General features: G+C 42.8%; 1 protein-coding gene and 1 long non-coding RNA gene across 2 annotated transcripts in view; both read left to right on the top strand.

The window, feature by feature from the left end:
- Positions 1–4,032, top strand: part of LOC308476958 — a 60,562-nt gene extending 56,530 nt beyond the window's left edge. Inside the window, exon 3 of the long non-coding RNA XR_013986273.1 lies at positions 3,792–4,032. This is a non-coding gene — a long non-coding RNA (uncharacterized lncRNA). The remainder of the gene's footprint in view (positions 1–3,791) is intronic.
- An 11,274-nt stretch (positions 4,033–15,306) lies between these two features.
- The window catches only part of PHYHIPL (phytanoyl-CoA 2-hydroxylase interacting protein like), a 47,088-nt gene continuing 42,109 nt past the window's right edge, over positions 15,307–20,285 (top strand). Inside the window, exon 1 of the mRNA XM_081005123.1 lies at positions 15,307–15,788. Coding sequence (XP_080861249.1) covers positions 15,683–15,788 — 106 coding nt within the window. The 5' untranslated portion in view covers positions 15,307–15,682. The remainder of the gene's footprint in view (positions 15,789–20,285) is intronic.

The raw sequence follows: 20,285 nt of genomic DNA, 5'->3' as shown, positions 1-20,285 counted from the left end.
GCCTTCTATTCTGCTCACTTCACTATGCCATAGTTGTGATGCCCTGTGGCATCCTCTAGGCTCAGCACCCAGTGCAGCAGAACCAGACACGCTTCCCCAAAACATGCCTCTGTCCTCCTTTTTGGAGAGGGGAAAAATTGATGTTGTTTCATCCTTCTGTAAATTCTAGGATTGGCTACGGTAATGAACTCTCTTTGGTGTTCCCCTTGAAGATCTCTGTGATGCTTCTTCGCGTTGCTTCTTGTTGAATTCTTGGAGGAGGGGGAGCATATTAGACGCCTATTTTATGGCAACTGCACTGGGTTGCTTGTTAGTTTCTTGGTCTAGTTTAAGTTGCTTCCATTTAAAGCCCTCCAGGACCTGGGACAAACATGTATGACAGTTTTTCCCCTCTTCGTATGAGCCCTGTCACTGTCTGTACTCTTCTGGCCAAGGCCTGTTCTCTGTGCCTAAGGCATGTGGGGAGAGGGTTTCTTTCAAGGAGAGCATCACCCCAACACAAAACACCTTGTGCATTTTGAAAAAGAAACTCTACCTCCTGCCTGGATTGCTGGTGGCTTTCCCTTCCATTAACCAGAATCAAACTTCTAGCAACAACTGCCTACCTGTTAACTGTATTTGGATCTCCAGGTAGGAAAGAGAGACAAGTCTGTACCATAGTGAACCTAGTGAAATTGCCAAAACAATGCACTAATTGCAAACAGCAACTGCCCTTCAAAATTCCCACTTCTCCCAATTTTGTGATGCTGTTCTCTAACTATAGAAAAGTGTACCAAAAAATCATATATGAAGGGGAAAGGGTGTGTGGAAATGCAAGTATTACTGAAAGCAATACACAGAAATGCATTTATCAGGGGAATTGTTGCAAAATGTTATATTAGGCAAAATCGCTGCAGAGAAAAAAAAATATTGTTGTGAACTGAGCTTAAGATTTAAAAAATGAGAAACGGAAGAGAAAAAATCCCTGACAGATTCATCCATTCCTACCTCCAGGAAGGAATTGTTAGAGGAATAATGATCCATACCACATGGAAGTTTGTAGTGCAATGAAATGAAGAACTTTGCATAGAAAGGTTTTCTTTTCTTCCTCTGAATTGCCAAAGAGGGTTTCAGAGACAGATAAATGTAGAAAATGATTCAGTGTTATGTTAATTATACCCACTTTCTCCTCCTCTACCTTTATCAGCACCACAAACATGCACACATCAGGAAAATCCTTATCATGCCATAACAGCACTGCTGACACTATCAGCAGCTGGCTGTTAAAACATTTCGTTAATTTAGGTTACAAAGGATACGCTTACAAAGGATACGCTGTCTAATATTTTATCTAACTGCATCTTTTTTTAAAAAAAATGTTTCAGATAAAGATGAGGCTGCCACAGCCAAGGTCCTTAATTACTTTTGCTTAAAATAGATGAGGTCCTTGTTCATCTACTTCCAATTTAGGAGTGGAAGATCAGGTGTGAATCTGGAAATTCCTAATGGCTTCCCAGAGCGGAGTGGCTTCTTTGCAAGAGGAATGGATAATCAACCTTGGAGAAAGCCAAATGCAAGGGAATTAATGTAGTATTTGAGGGACCTCTACATTATAATTCTGGGGAAAATCTTTCCAACATGGGTTGCCATTTGGATGTAGATTCAGAAGGCTCTGAGGCTGCAGTCCAAACTGCCTTTGTAGCAGGCTGTGTTTCTTTTCCCCAATAGGTCGGAGGTGTCCCTTCTCCACTAGAGTCCACCTGTGAAGAGGCATCAGCATCACTTCGCCAGTGCAGAACTCTTATTCCACCAAACGGGCACACAGTACTGCCAGCAAAATGCCTACTGGCAGTAGCTTGTAGAAGGGTGTTTGGGGGATGGTGGTGTGAGCTGGCCTGGGATCCAAAGGATCGATAACCAACCCTACTGCAGATACCAATATTGAGCAGCTTGAAATGACTGGATGCATAAAAACTGGGTCCTTTTGGAATAAAACATGGTTGAGGCCCATAAGTTTGATGCAAAGCTTTACTTGCAGAACTTTCTTCAAAACAGAACAAAAAACATTACGTAAATGATATATCCAAACAGTTCCATAAGATCACGTGCATGTCCAGCACAGGTTCAGCATCTTAGAAATAGCTTTAAACAGGATTGAGATTAAAACTCACTCTCTCTTCTCCATTACAGCCTGAGGCTATGCAGCTCCTGCAGTGAGCTCCATAATCACATCTTACTTCCACACTGGTTGGGGACAAAATGCCAAAGACAACTCCCTTCAAAATGGTGATTTGCAATTGAATAGCCTCCTGTGTGATCTAAAGTTAAATACATTGGAGTTATCAGAAAACAATAGTTAATTATCAACCCATCTAGGAGCTCAGACAGCTTAATATAGCCCCATGGAAAATCCTCATGTTAAAGCCTTCAGTAACACACGTGAGCATTCTCCATTTTATTGTGAATTATACAATTATACTTAACAAGTCCCGCTGCCATCATTGCAGTATTGGACTTGATTCCTGCACCCACCACCACCTGCCTTCCACTTGAGGTGGTGTGAACAATGAGGTTGCGGATGCAGTCATATCTCTGTCACACTATCATGCCCCATCACTGCCCGACTGGGGTCTGTCTGGATTATCCTGTAAAGAACCCTTTGCTGTTGAAAATGGAAATTTCACTTGGGGTTGGCATTCAATTCTGAACACATTTTTAGAGAAAGGCTTCATGTGCCAAAGGACAGCAGGATGCTTGTGCAGATTCACATATATATTTAGTATAATACTTTGTATAATAGTTGTATGGTGAACACTAGACTTACCTTCGCATCAAGGGGTTGACCTCCAGCCTTGAGCTTTGCCTGAATGGTTGCAATCTAAGTATTGTATTTAAGTGAAAGTCCTAAATGTCCCCTTAGAAATGTGGAAGCAACTTAAAGAGAACCAGCAATCATACCAGCAAGAAAATCTTGCTGATAGAAAGAAGGCCAGATTTACTTAGAAGCCCCTCTGTGTTCAGTGGGTTTCCTCCTCTGATTCATGTGCATAGGATCCTTTCTCACTATGGCAAAATATTACAGCACATCGGTCGACTATTTGATTAGACAAAACATTGTTTGTCACTTAGCTAAAGGTCGTATAGTACAACTGTAACAGAAATAAGCGTATTGCAAAAATCCACCAAAATAATTAATGCTCGTTATGCTAAAAATAGCATTCTGAATTCTATAATCTTTATTTTCAGCTAACTGTTGCTGAGCAACTATAAGTGTCTATGAACAACTTTAAAGAGATTGAACAAGCCCTCAGAGCTAGTTTCGATGGAGGCTTTGTCCTAGCTTTTGCTATCAGGTGGTCCCTATGGACATTCTTGCTAGACTAATTGACCACAAATATTATTGCATACTAAGTGGTCAATTGACTGGCATTCAATGCTAGTATAACATATAGAACTAGAATTGGTTTAAACAAAGATGAGGACAACATTAGGAGGCATAATACACTCCTGGTATTTAGCCCAGATTGGGTAGCCAATATAGACAATATATTACTTCAGATACTAATATTGCACAGATTGAAGCAAATGGATGCATAAAAACTGGCTCCTTTTTGGAAATAAAACATTGTCAGGACCCATAAGTTTGCTAAAAAGCTTTACTCGCAGAACTTCCTTCAAAACGTAACAAAAACAACAAAAATACATCCAAACAGTTCCATAAGATGCCAGTCCAAGGCATAAACTCAGCATCTTACAAAATATTACATAATTCCAACAGACCTAAAAGCAAAGGTTTTTTCTCTTCCCTATAGCCTCCATTCTACCCTGCATCCTGCCTGAGGCTGTTTATCTGGAGAGCCATTTACATCTTCCATTTACATCTTCTGTTCTGGGAACAAAGACTAAAAGCAACTACCTTCAAAATGGTGATTTGCAATTCAATACATCTCATGTGATCTAAGGTTAAACACTCATGTGTCAGCTAGCAGAAAACAACAATAGTTAATTATCGACTCAGTTAAAGCTCAAAGTTCCTTAGAATACTGCAGTGGATTTCCACAAAATTACCAATACACATTTAGGCATTTTCCATTTCAGTGTCAATTAAATAATTATTCTTAACATATGTCTGGGTATACCAGCCCCGTACACCTAGTTTGAAGCAGCAAGTGAACATCCTGTTGTCCTGCAAGCTCATATTATACTCACCAGTTCTATAAATGATATTTTGAGTACCACTATTTGGCTTCATAGACAAACACACTTTTTCATGCTAATAGGCATCATGTAGAATAATCCTTGGGAAAGTGACTACTTTGCTGTTCTTCCCTTATCACAGCCTAATTCTGTCCACTTGCTTCATTTCTCATGGATAATCTTTCCTTCTCACCAATATTTTGCAGGAAGGAAGAAGCTCTTCTGGAGGCTTCTTGCAATACATTTCCTGTTCCTTTGTTCAAATGCTTCTTCCACTGGAATCTGTTTTTTCTTCATTTGGTTCCATTCACCAGCCAGCCCTCCCTTCCTTGAAATTTCTACAACCACTTGTTCTACTGTGCAGAGGCAAATTGAAAAGCAGCTTAAAGGTTAACCTTTACAAGCTTATCGCTCCGTAAGTCTAGAAAACCTTATAAGAAATCCCTGCACTTCCTAATGGTCTCAGGAACCTTAATGGTGGTCCCTGGATCACAACTGAGGGGCCACTGTTATTATAGGATCTGCAATGCTTTACATAGCATTAGTTTTCATGTATGGCTGCCAAGAACCTGTTCCCCCAGTATTTTCCCCAAGCACAACAAATATTATTCATTTGGTTTTATTTATTAAATTTGCATACCGCCCTTCATCCAAAGATCACAATGTGGTTCAAAACATAAAAATACAAAATGAGAACACAAAGTACATGTTATTATTATAATTTAAAAAACAAACCACCTCTCTCCCACAAACACATTTAAAACGTGATAGAATGGTAATTATCCAAAGATCTGGTTATAGAGAAATGTATTCGCTTGGCACCTAAAGATAGAAGAAGTTAAGAGAGACTGCCTAGGGGAACATTCCGCATACAGGGAGCCACTGCAGAAATGCCCTTTCGCACGCCCCGACCTCTCATGAAGGAGGAACACAATGATTGCAGGATCCGGGCCAGACCATATGGGGAGAGGTGGTCCTTGAAGTATTGCAGCCCTGAGCCATTTAGGCCTTTACAGGTCAAAACCAGGACTTTGAACTGAAATCCAGTGCAGCCAGGCTAGGATATGTGTACTGTGCTGGCAGTAGTAATCTCAGTAGACCTATTTTTAGCAAGACATCATACGTCCCAAGAGGCTTCTTATTAGCTAAATGTAAACAGCCAGTTTCTCTTTTTCCCCCTCCTCCTCTTCCGCTGCTCTTTCTGCAAAATCTGATACAAATGGCTTTAAAGCAGCATCTTTGTCCTCTAGAACAAAACTGTCTTTTGAGCTCTGACATATTGATCAACACGATTTTTCAAAAAAGCTTTTAGTTTTAACAAATGGGTTGCAGTTCAGTTGCCACCTTCAGCTTGGCAGGCCTGTCATCTAGTTCAGAAATACTTGCCACCTTAAGAAAGACTTGCCATTCAGATTCATTTCTTTCTATAAGTCAATGTGTTGTAAAATGGAACTAGGGTGTAACAAGTTACTATATCTAGCAAAGCATTCAGTAATGTTTCCACATGACCACAGTATGTCCTAAGGTAAATAACAGTTCAAGTTGGCTTGAATCAAAATGCAATTGAATAGATCAGAACAACAATAGTAATTAAAAATGTTGGTCCACCCATTCAAGGTTAGGCACCCAGCAGCATCCTATAAAAAAAAGTTTAATCCTGTTTTCCCTTAACATACCGTATTTTTCGCCCCATAGGACGCACTTTTTCCCCTCCAAAAATGAAGGGGAAATATGTGTGCGTCCTATGGGGCGAATGCAGGCTTTCGCTGAAGCCTGGAGAGCGAGAGGCGCCGGTGCGCACCGACCCCTCTCGCTCTCCAGACTTCGCGCACCTCTCCGCAAGCCGCGGGAGCCCTGCGCTGGGCTCCCGCGGCTTGCGGAGAGTTGCCTGGTCTGGGGGCTGGGGTCAGGGGAAGCTCGGGCTTCCCCTGCCCCAGCCCCACGCCTGGGGGGGAAATAATTTTTTTCCCTTTATTTCCCCCCCCAAAAAAAACTAGGTACGCCTTATGGGACGGTGCGTCCTATAGGGCGAAAAATATGGTATTTATAAACAGAGGATAAATTATGGACACAATGCACTGAAGGTAAACTCTTCCTTCATCAGAATCTATTGAAGCTATGCTGTTGCTTAACTTCCATTAATTTCAATGGGACTTCTGCAAACACTCCTATTTCCACATACCATGCATAAACATAAGAATTCACCTTCACCTTTCCCTGCAGTTGCTCCCACTTGTCCATGTTATCACGTCTTAAAACATTTCCTCCCCAGGATAAATAGCAGATTTGTGGTTTGGGTGAGCAACACATATATGTGGATTTAGATATCACAGTCAATATACACAAATGATCCTGTGAGCTGGATTATGAGCAAGAGATTGTGAAAGGAGTCTCTAAAAGAGTACAATTAATAAAATAGAATTTTGCCTACAATAATTATTACGTAAAAGCTCTGTTTGGTCATTGGCACAAGATGAAGGAACCTCCAGATTGTTCCATGTTCAATATCAGAAACTCTTTCCTCACATTACCTGAAGCTCCTCTAAGCTGATTATGTTGCAATTCCTCTCTTGGAAGCACCTATTCCTTAGAAAGCACGGAATGGCTACCCAATTTTCTCTGGGAAGTCACACTTTACTAAGAAATAAGCCCACAGCAGGTTCAGAATCTGTGGTCTGAGCGATAACAGGCAGGGATTCTGCTTCAACATGTGTTCCACCCTCAAAATATTAATCAAAGGAAAGGAAAGGGATTACAGATTAACCAACCAGATCAGCAAAAAAAGGCCTGCTGAAGCACACTAGGGTCATAGGATGTCATGTGATAAGGGCTGACACGTACAAAAGTGCCTGGATTAGTCGTGTTCTCTGCTTTAAACAACGAGACTTGGCTTGCTGTTGGTCTTTGCCCCAGGCTCTGTCCACAACTTTGATATCCAGACTTAGAGCTGGGTCGAAAATATCTTCAGAAAGGATGCCTAAGACTTGAAATGCTGCTTTCCCTACTCAGCGTTGCACTGCAAAGTACCACAGCTAGGTGTTCTCTGCTTCAGATGATACAATAGCAAACATACATTTGCTTTTGTGTGTGCCTGCAGTGGAGAGTTCTAGGGCCCTTGGTGCAAGCAGCCACTGGATATGTTGAGCTGCAAAAAAAGAGTTAAGCACATGCATACATTATATTTTTGCATGTACGTATGAAAATTAAATGTGACAACAGGCCCATGCTTGGGATGCATTAAAGCAATGTATGTAAATACACTTGTATCTGATTATGAACATATGGAAAACTGATCACGTGGTTGTTATGGCAAGCCTTTGTAGACTTGAACACCACTCTGACAGTCTTCCCATTATATAACGTGTCATTTTTGCTAATCACTGTCAGGTACAATTTATCAAGGGAGAGATGTTTTGATTACATGCTGAGGTTTCAGTTTTATTATTTTTAGCATACATAAGACCATGTCTCAGACAGCTATTCCCTGTTAGAAAGGGAGCATTATACAATACTTTCAGGTGCATATAAATTCAATTGGGACAGAACCGTGTGGTTTGTGGCTTGAAACGATGGCACATGGGACCATTTCCTTTGCCAGCTATGCAACCCCAGGGTCTTACCAGCAGAACATCACTGTCAATTGCTGGCATTTTACTTACCTTAGCCAATAGCAGCATCCATCCCTGTTGTGGTAAAATAGAAGGGTCAGGGCTAGCTGTGCATAGGGGCATATCCCTGTCTGTGTGTGTGTGTACTGTATCTTTATATATTTCCAGTGTTATGCAATAGCACTGGACTGAGTATCCTGCAAACAAGTACATGTTTGTTGAAAGGTGGAGATATAAAATGATGTGGGTAGATGGAAAAGGAACTTCCGCAGCAGGCATTGTCCAAAAGATGACCGGCACTACTTCAGGCCTGCACAACTTGCACCTCACCAAACCAAACACAGTCTGCCACACTAGCACAGTAATCTGCCAGGAGGTTGATAAACTGTCCTGATTGCCATCTCTGGGACTGCAAAAACGAGGGAGGGAAGAAGCGAGTTGCTATCAAAACACAGCTGGTGGGCTCAGTTTGGCTTGACTGGTCACAAGGTGTGCAGATCTGCCCTGGCGTAACTCCTGTCCACACTACAATTAGGTGTGGTGGTCCGACTTCCAGGGACAAGAATAGCTATTTTCCAGCAATACAGCACGGTGGTTTAAAGCTGCTAGGATATGACAGCTCTGCCAGAACATTATGGATGGCACAGGTGCCATCTGGCTGGTTATAATCATGGCTCCTTAGAAAAGTGATTGCATTTGAAAAGGCCCTCTTGCTGCTGAGTGGTTATGCACACAGGTAAAGTCCCAGTTAAAAATGCTGGGGATTTAGCTGTGCAAACCTAGGAGCAGGACTATAATCTTAAATGCCAATTAAGAGCCTGGGAATTGAATTAACGCAGGCTATTAGCGTCTGAAATATGAATCTGCAGAGCATAACACCAAAACAGATTTCTCAAGTGTGTGACTCTTGCTCATGGGGGAAATCTCCCCGGTAATAAAAAAAAATAAAATACACTTTTCCAGTGCTGTATGGCATGGTCCACTTTAACTTGCTCCAAGTTTATGAACACTGATACACACACCTCAGTCTCTGAATGGCAAGACATGCCAGGGGTTCCAAAACTTACCCAGGGTTTGGTTTCCTTGGAATGAAGGTCAGTGGAGACTGTGGTGTCCTTAGGATACATCGGGGTTTTTGCACATATGTGCAAGCTGAGCATTGGATGGAGGGCTCACAGCATTAACATCCCAACAGATCTGCTTTCCCTTTAGGTTTCCAGGGAAGTCCCAAGTCGCATGCACACACCAGCCTCTTGCTTTCCAGGTGAGCTGGGAAGAGGCCTGCCTATTTATTTCTATGGCAACAGAACAACCTCTTTGGACATGTAAATAGCAGTACTTAACTGGTCAGCTAAGGCTATTATCTTACAAATAAACTTGTCTGGCAGGTTCAGCAGCCTCCTTTACTAGATTCTAAACCTCACTGGATACAAGATCACAGGCCTGGAAGGGAACCATAGCTATCATTCAGACTGACCCCACCAAACCTGTAACAATACTATATTTTAGTTTGTACCCAGATACTGCAAGCACAAGTCAATTCAAAAGTGTATGATAACTGCTTGGACCTGAGACTGGGTTTTTAAGACAACTTGTTTTGGCATTTCTGAATATGTTTTAAACTGTTCACAGTAGTTGAGGGGTTTTTTTGTAATTGTTTTATGTTGTTTTAATGAAATCATCATTTCCGAGTTGTGTCTTTACACTACGTCAGGATATAAATACTCAAATAAAATATTTGTTTCTTAGTTTTGCATCTGGATTGGTATGTTAGGCAACTCTGAGCAGCTATTGATTAAAGTAGTGATGATTGTTGTATGGTGGTTATTATATAAGAGAGAAAAAGACGGGGTGCAGCAAGAAGGATAAATTAAATACATCATGGGAAATGAGAGGGGAAGTTGAAAAAAACAAAAGTTTATTATGTTTTGAATTGTATATGTGATTTTTTTGAAATTTAATAATATATAAAAAGTAGTGGTTTTATGTAGTTGTTGGGGAACCTGTAGCCCTCCAGTAGTTGTTCAGCTACAACTCCCATCGGCCCCAGGTAGCATACTCAATGGTCAGGGATAATGGGAGTTGTAGTACACCAGCATTAGGGGGGCTGCAGGTTCTCAGTCTTTGCCTTAAACTGACAAAAATGAATTTCAAACAAGCAATGGTATAGGAAGATAAAGCAACACAGCAATGAGAACATGCTTTGCATAAAAAGGACAGTTTGAATGTGGGATATTGCCCTATCCCCCCCAATTTCTTCCTCCCCCACTCCTCCTTACTGAGGGTGTAATGAATCACTGCCAGCCAAGGAATAAATGAAATTCTTCCTTCTACTTTTACCTACACATCCTCTGTTTCAATTGCTTCATTCGGTTATTAGTTTCTTCACCTCCTCCATTGACTCAGTTATTTGTCCTCACTGGCTCCCAGTACGTTTCCAAGCACAATTCAAAATGTTGGTGCTGACCTTTAAAGCCCTAAATGGCCTCAGTCCAGTATACCTGAAGGAGCGTCTCCACCCCCATCGCTGTACCCGGACACTGAGGTCCAGCACCAAGGGCCTTCTGGTGGTTCCCTCACTGCGAGAAGCCAAGTTACAGGGAACCAGGCAGAGGGCCTTCTCGGTAGTGGCACCTGCCCTGTGGAACTCCCTCCCACCAGATGTCAAAGAGAAAAACAACTACCAGACTTTTAGAAGGCAGCCTTGTTTAGGGAAGCTTTTAATGTTCAATAGATTATTGCATTTTAATATTCTGTTGGAAGCAGCCCAGAGTGGCTGGTGAAACCCAGCCAGATGGGCAGGGTATAAATAATAAATTATTATTATAGGCTGTAGCTCATTGTTGCACCTTGTCTGTGACCCATCCTTCCTTTCACTCACAGGGCTTGTAGTTTTCACTCCAGTTTACTCTTTTCCAAATTTGTTTTGTGATTCAAAAATCTGGGGGGAGATAAAGAAGGGAACAACAACAAAGAACCCCTCTCCGCCTCCTTTTCTTAAATGGGTGGCACTTAGAAGCATTCCTGGAAATGTGATCCCTGTTATCCCTTCTCCAGCTCTAGCTTTTAGCGTGTTGGACATTTTTGCTTTCCGTCTTGATAGTCCCCCCAGAACCCAATGAATTGCTACTGGCATTCAGTCAGAATCCGAGCCCTAGTACAATTCAGTAAAACCATGTGGTGTTATGGGAGTTATGTTGCACTGTGTCAGATAAAGAGGTGGCAATGTTGGTAGACTTTTCACTGCTTTGATTACTTTACTGAAGGGCAGTATTTGATGGCTGGTGGCTAGTCGTTATTGGGCACACCCATCTGTGTAGGAAGGAACAAAACAGTTTGCTGGGTTTTGCAGCATTGGCATATCCAGGGAAGGAGAAAGTGAAGAATATCTGAGATTTGTAGCTGTCTTGACAAGAAGCCAATTTGCTTCCTAGATGCCTGGATAGCTCAGTTAGTTAGAGCATGGTGCTGATAATACCAAGGTTGCAGGTTCAATCCCCATATGGGACAGTGGCATATTCCTGCATTGCAGAGGGTTGGACTTAGAACAATAGAATTGTAGAGACTCTGAGAATCATCTAACTGATGTAAAGGCTAACACCATTTCTCTGGGTATCCCTCATGGAATATTTGTAAATAAACGTATCACAAAGGTGCCATGAATCTCTCCAGTACTGTCTCCTCACAAGGAAAGCGATCCTTGTATAAAAGGCTGCCTCCCAAGCTTTGTACCTCTTGGTGAAGCGATGAGCGTGAAACAATATTTTCATCTGAAGCCTCTATGGTGGTGTCAGCAAAAGGTATACTGAGCAAGATAAAAAATGTTCATTTTTAAAACAAAAACTCACCAAGCTGGTTCCAGTCCTTGGGGAGGAACTGCTAGCAAAAAAGGCACCAAATGTGTTTATTGGAAAGTGAATTGCTATTTGCTAGGAAATGGACCGAGACCAACTCATTTCAGAAGTGTTCGCTGGACAGCTGGTAGCCACTTCTAGGCACAACTGAGCCCTGATCAGTATTTAAACCACTGACCTAGAGGTGAAAATCCTCGTATCCTGTTATCACCCCACTAAGCCAATGTAGCACAGTAGAATTTGTCATCTTTAATCTGTATTTATTGGCTTTTAATCGGGACAAAAGCTGAAATATGTTCAGCAGCTGTGTGAATGTAAATTCTGGTCAGATTTCTCTGGCGGTGCCTCTCTATACCTTTTCCTCTTGTTCTTTCAGCCTCATTGACATTCATGAAATTCTATCAGCAGTTTGCACCCAAAAGCAAACCAAGGTGGGTGAGTGGGTGGGTCAGAGCAGACATGAAGCTGTGTTTTCAACAAAAGAACAGAAGAATTGCCTCAGCCTCTCTTTACTGTTTATTTTCCAACTTTCTGTATATAACATGCTATATGTTGCTTTGGGTTATATTTTTTAAAAAAACAGGATTTATTACCCAAATTTACCATATGGTCTCAGGGAGGGCTACAGCAATATAATAATATACAGTTATAAAACAAGTGAAACACATTATGCCGTGCTAGAGTTTGTTTATATACTGTCCAAAGGCAACCCCAAAGCAGTGAACAGCATATTAATCCAAAAGAAAGATAAAAAGAGTAAAATCAATCAAGACAATATAAAATTGCAAAATACTGATCACACTAGATATGCATTCATGATCTGCACTAATGTTCTTAGCACAGACATGCCCCCCAGCATCCCACTTAACACTTAGTATAGCTAACTCTCTTACACACCCATTTCTCCAGGCTAGGAGCAAGCCCATCCACAACCAATCACCTATGGGTAGAGCCTTCACCTTCATCAGACCCCTAAGGACCAACCCAAAAGGGAACTTCCACTTGGGGTTTCCCCGCTGGAGCTGGCCTGTTGACGATGACCCACCATCAATGGTGGCCTCCAAATATATAGAGTACACCACTGGAAACTAGATTATTATATGAAAATCAGTCAGTCATACACTCTTATGATTTGAAATGGATGCATTTGTTGTCATTTTGCAACGTATCTTGGATAGGTCATTAAATTGCCTCGGGGGTTTTCTTTAGTTTTCTGTATCTTGGCTTTTTCTTTTTGCACTGGAGTCAAATGATGCTTCTTTGTACTTAACTTTATAATGAATCGCTCAGTATCTTTTTTTTCTCAGGACTGATTCACAGGTCTGCTACTTTTTCTGTTATGATTGTTAATTAAATTTATATACTGCCCTTCATCCGAGGATCACAGGGCAGTTTGCAGTATAAAAATGCAAAAAATACATAATAACAAAACAATACCCCTCCCCACACATAGATGGTTTATTTAGCCAAAGGCTTGGGAGAAGGTTTTCTACATGGAACCATCTAGGCAGCCTAGAAATACAGAATGCAGCCTTATGAGGAAGGCAACATCTGGCCAGTAACAACACCAGATACTGCAGCTGCTTCCTGGTAGCTATTTGTGTGAGCAGAGTGCCTATGTTTGCGTGATGTCAGATCAGATATTATTTCTGTCATGTGACTGTATTCCTACAGACCTTTGGATAGCTCCTCCTGGAAGCACCGTGAAGGCTATTTCACATTTTGAAAATAACTGATGCACATTAAAGCCATCAAGTGATCAGTATGCATGGAGGCACTTGTCTTCAGAGCCATGCAGAGGGAAGTTCTTCCCCATGGAATTTCATTACTTACTGAAATTCTGTTGCTTTCTCTCTCGTAAAGAGTGGGGCAGAAGAAAAGGTTGCAGGGTAGTAGGATGGGCACTTACACATCACCAAATGAGAGGACAAAAGAAAAGCAGATCTGTATAAATCCTGCAAGTGCTAACTTGTACATAGTGATGCACACTTGGAAACAATTACTGCCATTTAAATAGAGTCACAATCCCTCTCAATATAACAGTGTAGCTGTTGTGTCTGCTGTCTGGTCAGGTGCTTATTGTCAATGAGCAACTTTGAGGGTCTCCCTTTCTAGGGTTCTTCAAACTTGGTTTGGACAGGCAGTCTGCCAAAAAGAGGACCCTAGGAAGTTTGTAATATGTGAGCTGTCTTCAAGTGATTTGTCCTTGAGTATAAAATGTGGCAGAAAGGGAGGAGGTGAAGGTGACACTTGGCAAGTGGCCCGTGAGAGACTACAGGGCAAGTCCAGGCCAAAGCACCCCTCTCTGGGGAACAAAGCAGTTATAAATAAGAAAAGGAATGTGTGCAGATCATTCCTCCAAACACCAGTGACATTTTTTTTCCTTGTCAGCAAGGTCTCAAGTCTTGTTTTCATTACGGCATATGGCTTTATTTTTGATACGTTTCAAAAGAAAATCGATTCTGTAGTCCCGCTACAGTCACATCAAAGCAACATACCTATCCAAACCTAGGATGAATTGCTGACGTTGAACAACTACATCACTATTTAAGGCAGCACGCTTTCCCTAACCAAGTGTCGTTGTTTTGTCGTTTAGTCGTGTCCGACTCTTCGTGACCCCATGGACCAGAGCACGCCAGGCACTCCTGTCTTCCACTGCCTCCCACAGCTTGGTCAAACTCATGTTCATAGCTTCGAGAACACTGTCCAACCATCTCGCCCTCTGTGGTCCCCTTCTCCTTGTGCCCTCCATCTTTCCCATCATCAGGGGCTTTTCCAGGCAGTCTTCTCTTCTCATGAGGTGGCCAAAGTATTGGAGCCTCAGCTTCAGGATCTGTCCTTCCAGTGAACACTGAGGGCTGATTTCCTTCAGAATGAATAGGTTTGATCGACTTGCAGGCCATGAGACTCTCAAGAGTCTCCTCCAGCACCATAATTCAAAAGCATCAATTCTTCGGCGATCAGCCTTCTTTATGGTCCAGCTCTCACTTCCGTACATCACTACTGGGAAAATCATGGCTTTAACTATACGGACCTTTGTTGGCAAGGTGATGTCTCTGCTTTTTAAGATGCTGTCTAGGTTTGTCGTCAACCAAGCGTTAGCAAACATAATTCTAAATGAGTAGCGGCCCGTTGTCCTCCCCCGCACCCCCCCCCCCAGAAACTGGTTTGCCTAAATAACTGAGGGGGAGGAGCCAAGCGGCCCTTCCCGCCAAGAGTAGCGTTGCTTGGGCGCAGAAGAAGGCGGGAACTGCGCGCTCGCGCATTGGGGGAATTAGAACCTTATTTGCAGCTGCTGCTGCTGCTTTTAATTCCCTGATAAACCCATTACATAAGGAGCGACGGGGAGACTTGAGGCGGCAGCCGCCGCAGCTCCCCCTCCCTCCACTGGGAGAGAGAGAAAGCTGCCTGCAGGCAACGCAGTGCATTGCGTTACATGCACCTGGGTGGGGAGGGGTGGGAGAGAGAGATGATGTTGGTGCAAGCGCCAGCCTTGACTCAGCAAGAGTGGCGCGCGGCCCCTTTAAAGGGCTAGCTTAACCGCCGCCGCCGCCCCCCCCCCGCTCCACCAGGCTCAGGCGTGCCGAGCGCGAGCCGTGTCTCTCCCTCCCCCCTCCCCTCCCTTGCTCTCGGGCTCCATTGCAGGGACAGGCAGCCGGCTCTCGCTCCCCCCCACCCCCGTCCGCCGCGCGCGCCTGCCTTCCAATCCGCGCCCGCCGCCCGCCTGCCAGCCAGTCCCGGGGAGGGAAGGGGGAGAGAGAGTGCGCGCCCCCGCGCGCGCGCCCCTGCTGCACCCAGCAGTTTCGCAGCCAGCCTGGAGAGACGGAGACAGACGGGGAGGGAGGGAGACGGCGCACCAGGAGAGAGGAGCTGCTGCCGTCGCCGCTGATCGCAAAGCGTGCGCGCCCCCCCCCTTCCTTCCAGCGCTCGCTTTTCCTCCCCACCCCTGACAGCCCCCTGTTTCAAAGGGGGGAAAAGGGAAGTGGGGAAAAGAGCAATAAACCCGAAAGGCAAGAAGTCGGAGGGTGGGGGGCGCGGGAAACAATGGAGGTGCCTCGCCTGGATCACCATATGAGCAGCCCGAGCAGCCCCTGCGAGGATGTCATCAAGAACCTCAGCTTGGAGGCCATCCAGCTGTGCGATAGGGACGGTGAGTGGAAGGTGCCGGGGCTTGGGTGGGGAGGGGGGAGGGAGGGGGAGTTCGTCTCAGCGCAAAGCGGCCCGTGCTCTTGCTGCCACCGCCTCGCCCCACCCCCACCGGGATTGCTAATGCAAAATTCACCCCCGCCCCCGCGTATGGCTCTTTGTTGCCACCCCATCTACCCTCTCCAGTCAGCCCCCCCCCCAATCCAATCTTGCGCGGGGTTACGTGTAAAATGTCCCCCTCCATCCCTGGCATTTGAGAACAAAAGAACAGTTTTTTGTGTTTTTTTAAAAGGAGGGGTCGCACCGTTATAGAGGGAAACCCCTCTATAAGGTGCGGGGCGGAGGGATAGTTCTGCGCCTTGCAGAGCGCTTGCCTGTTTCGAGAATTGGAAAGGAGGAGCAGCTGCATTCAAACGTTAATTAACATTTTCGGCTCTGAGAAACGCGTGTTTAGGCATGCGTTTTCACGCGCACAGCCACTCCGAGTCCGGTTGGGATGATCACTTCTTGCGAAGCCATGATCTCGAACTCCAGGCACGAACCCGATTGTGACGTCCTGAATTATTATTTAGAGTGGGGAGCGAGGGGGTCGCGTGTGCTTAGCTCTCTCTTATTTATTTTACTAATGAAGAAACTTGCCACATGTAGTAATTCAATATAAATGCCGCTTGAGGGGTGCAAAAACGCCTGGCTTTGTGGCGGTAGTACGGGGTTTGGTAAAGGAAAAGAGAAAAGGAGATTTGTATGTTTCAGCACCATGGACAGTTGCAGCCTCTTCTCTGGACTGTGGCGGAAGTTCGCTTGGTGGAGTCTGATCTAATGCAGAATTCGAGACTGATGCAAGCGATTTCGTGTGCTAATGTTAAATCCTTTGTTCTGCACTCTAGCAGTTACAAATTTTGAGACAGAGGGAATATGGGAGTAGACATAGCGAGAAAATCTTAAAAGCAAGGGAATGTGACAGTGTTGGCTTGTTAATGCATATTCTGCTAAGTGGCATGGTTAAAACTAATAACAAAACTTAATTTGCTAGGCAGAGTGCAAAAGGGTTGTTTGAGCTGCAGAAACCCAAGCATTTGTAAGGCTGTGTAATAAAGAACGGGGAACAACCAATTTACATACTGATGTACCACACTGAAGACTAGCAATTAGGAGTGTGTTTAATATTAATTCTATACAATTATGTCTCACTTCGTTGAAGAAGCACTGTGCTAAACAGCAGAATAACCTGTGTTCAGAAAGTAATACCCTAGAGTTAATTTACAAGACACAATTTAATTTTGTATTCATTTGCCTACCTTATATTGTTCAACATCTAGTAATTCAAAACAACTTAAAATTATTTTAAATAGTATCTCCTAGCTTAAAAGTAGGAAAAAATGGCTTATATGGCAGTGAACAATACCGCAAGGTTTTAGTACTCTGAACATTTGGTGGTTTAATGTTATATTTCTTCTGTCTACACATATTATTTTGGAGTATGCATCTGCAATCTACAAGCACGTTATTATTGAGTAGTCCCATTTGTGACAGTTGAAGTACTGTAAAGTTGGTTCAGGACTGCAAATCAAGTAGCACAACAAATTTGCTATACACCCTAAAAGCTTTGTTATAATGGGCCTTTTTAGTACCAGACAACCATTCTGAAGCTGAATATTTGTCAAGTTTTAGTTTTAACATTGTGTTCAGGAGTGTGAGTTTAATGAGCCTTTTCCATTTCTACTTGAGTTCCCACAATTGCCATGCAGATTTCAAGGATTATATTTTTGGTTACAAGTACAATGGCATTAAAACCTGTGTTAAGGAAAATGTTCCTGTGTTGGTGTGGGCAGCAACAAAGCAATACTAGCTTTCATTTAATAGATACAGTAGCATAATTTCCTTAAATTGATTTAACTATGTCATTTCCACAAAATATTTGACAGTGGGTGCATTCATGCTTCCCAATAAGCCAGGGTTGCTGGCTTACCATAGTTTATTGTGAACAAGCCGGACACTGGTGCAACATTCCCACTTTGCTGTTCCTCTGATGTGGGTGGAAAACAGACCAAGAAGCCATAGTCAGTTTTAATTCAGTTTCAAACCATGGTTTGTTGTTCAATTATGAACCTCTGGCTTGTCAAGGATCCTGGGTTGGGATGTCACAGGAAGCCAAGCTTAATTGTGGCTTCCTAGTTTGTATCTTCTATTTGCGTCAGAGGGAGGGGTGAAGTGAGAGAGATTAGGCAGCATTCATCAGCACACTGCTTATTCACAATAAACCATGACAAGCCACAAACGTGACCAGTATATATATTAGTCATAGCTGTGTTTGGTAGCGGCAGATATTTTGAGATGGGGGTAAATGGAAGGCTCGCGTAGTTCTCAAAGTGTAGTGAAGCTTACAAAGTTAATTGTAGCAGTCTGCTAATTGATTCAGAATAGTCTTAATTAATTGTTGTGTACAATGAAGCAGGGTTACACTTTTTAGTGTGATTTCGTTTCCTCCTGATCTTTAAGAAAAAGAAAAGCTGGTTCAAAAAAAAAAAAAAAAGATATTAGGGAAATGCCGGTTCTTCCCCACAATAGATTTCATGCCTAGCTAATCCTCATACATACTAAACTCTGATGGCTGGAACTCCACCAGTGCAAGGCTCATTAATCCCAATGCCTTTTGAGGTAGGGCATTATTCCAAATTTTACAGGCAGGCAGAAACGTGTGCAGGCTTCGTGCATCAAAATTTTACCACTAGTGTGCAGAACCTGATGTGGGTAAGTGCATTTGAAACATACTTTGCTTCCAACAGGTGGCACTTAAGACTCAGGAATGCCTACATGGAAAGACAAAATGGGATAAATGGACCCAACTTTCCAGGAGAGCAGCATATAATTAGTTGCTTCTAAGTGCAACACCATAAAAAACGAAGTAGCATCTCTTCTAAAGCATCATGGGGTGCAATCTATCAAGCAGTGTTGCTGTACAATGAGCATTTTGATGGCTCATGGGCAGGGCTCCTGTGAAAACTCCACTGAAATGAATGGCTATTTCACAGCAGCAATTGTAAGGGAGACTTGAATATGATCTTTGCAGTTCTCGTCTCTTTGAAATCACTGGGTGTTCAACTCTTCCCCAGCTGACTGATGGTTTAAACTGACTAATGTTTTCATTTTATGGCTGTAGACTTTCACCCATTTGATGTGTGCGAACCTCACTGAAATCGCCAAGTACACTATTGCAGCCCATGTTACTGTTTTGTTTTCTTGTTGAGAAAATAGGTGTTTGGAATTGGCTTTCTTTTAACTTGCTGAAGGTGAATCTAATCAGACAAGCACTTAACGATGCCCACTGAAAATGATGTGCATCAAAATGTGAAAAGGATAAAGGAACACACAGAATAACGAACATTATATTCAGCAGTATTTTAACCTACTGCTATGTAGTGGAGATGTTAGCTCTATAAATATAAAACAACTCAGTTCTTCTACAGTCTCATTTGAAAGTTGATTTGATTTGAAAAGTTGCTTGATTGGTTACCTTCTAGACCCAATGTATAGCAAATGTGAGATGTCAGAATCCTAATATTAGAAGTTCGAGATAAAATAGTCTACCTGCTGATAACAACAATACATTTATGATGTGACATGCATTTAATTTCCATTTTTCACTTTTCCAACCATGTTGCCACCCTGAAGGCCGAACCGAGAATCTAAAATACTAATAAATTCCAGACGAAAAGAAATTCTGTTATTCCAGAGACACACAAACTCTTTCTGTAGATATAGACTAGGACTCCATTTTCCTATCAAAATTTTCTTCAGGTGGTCCACATCCATATTAATCAAATTAAATAAAAATGAAATATTTATTAAATGCCAAAATCAATAAACTGATGCAGTGAAAAATCAGTCCATAGAAATTATAACATTTTTCAACCTTCTTTTAAAAAATACAAACTCCTGTTTTAAGATAGCTGCGCTGGTCCACAGCTCATGTTGAGGCTTAAGTTAGAGTGCTCACGCCAGTGTAAATGACAGAGGCTTCAAATATCTGAAAAGCTGCCTCCTTCCCTACAGACCTTACAGAGCAGCAGAGAGGGGCCTCTTGGTAGTTCTATCACCCTCACAAGCTTGGGGTGGGTGTGGGTGTGGGTGTGGCAGCCTGGGAAAGGGCATTCTTTGATGATGATGATGATGATGATGATGATGATAGAAACATTTTGCAATAGCACTTAAAGGCCTGCAGGTATCTGCTCAAACTGACCTCCCTGTTCAAGTTGTTCCATAAAGCTGGGGTCGCTATTTAAGAGCAATCCTAGATCATCCAATCAAGTCTACTTCTAGAGTGTTTCAAGCAGATCCTCTCTGCAAATTGTAAGTTGTAATAGGGAATGCAATAGCCTTTTAAAAACTAATTCAGGGCTCCCTTGTTGCTGTGGCGACTGAATGTGCAGATGGAGTTCCCTATTCACCTTGATGATAGAATGAGATGCATAGTATTCAGTGATGTGAGGGGGGTTTTTTT

The sequence above is a fragment of the Podarcis pityusensis genome (genome assembly GCF_964106645.2).
Source record: "Podarcis pityusensis genome assembly, chromosome: 5".
Classification (NCBI taxonomy): domain Eukaryota; kingdom Metazoa; phylum Chordata; class Lepidosauria; order Squamata; family Lacertidae; genus Podarcis; species Podarcis pityusensis.
The sequence above is the reverse complement of the archived record's forward strand: the minus strand, read 5'-3'. Positions and strand labels throughout refer to the sequence as shown.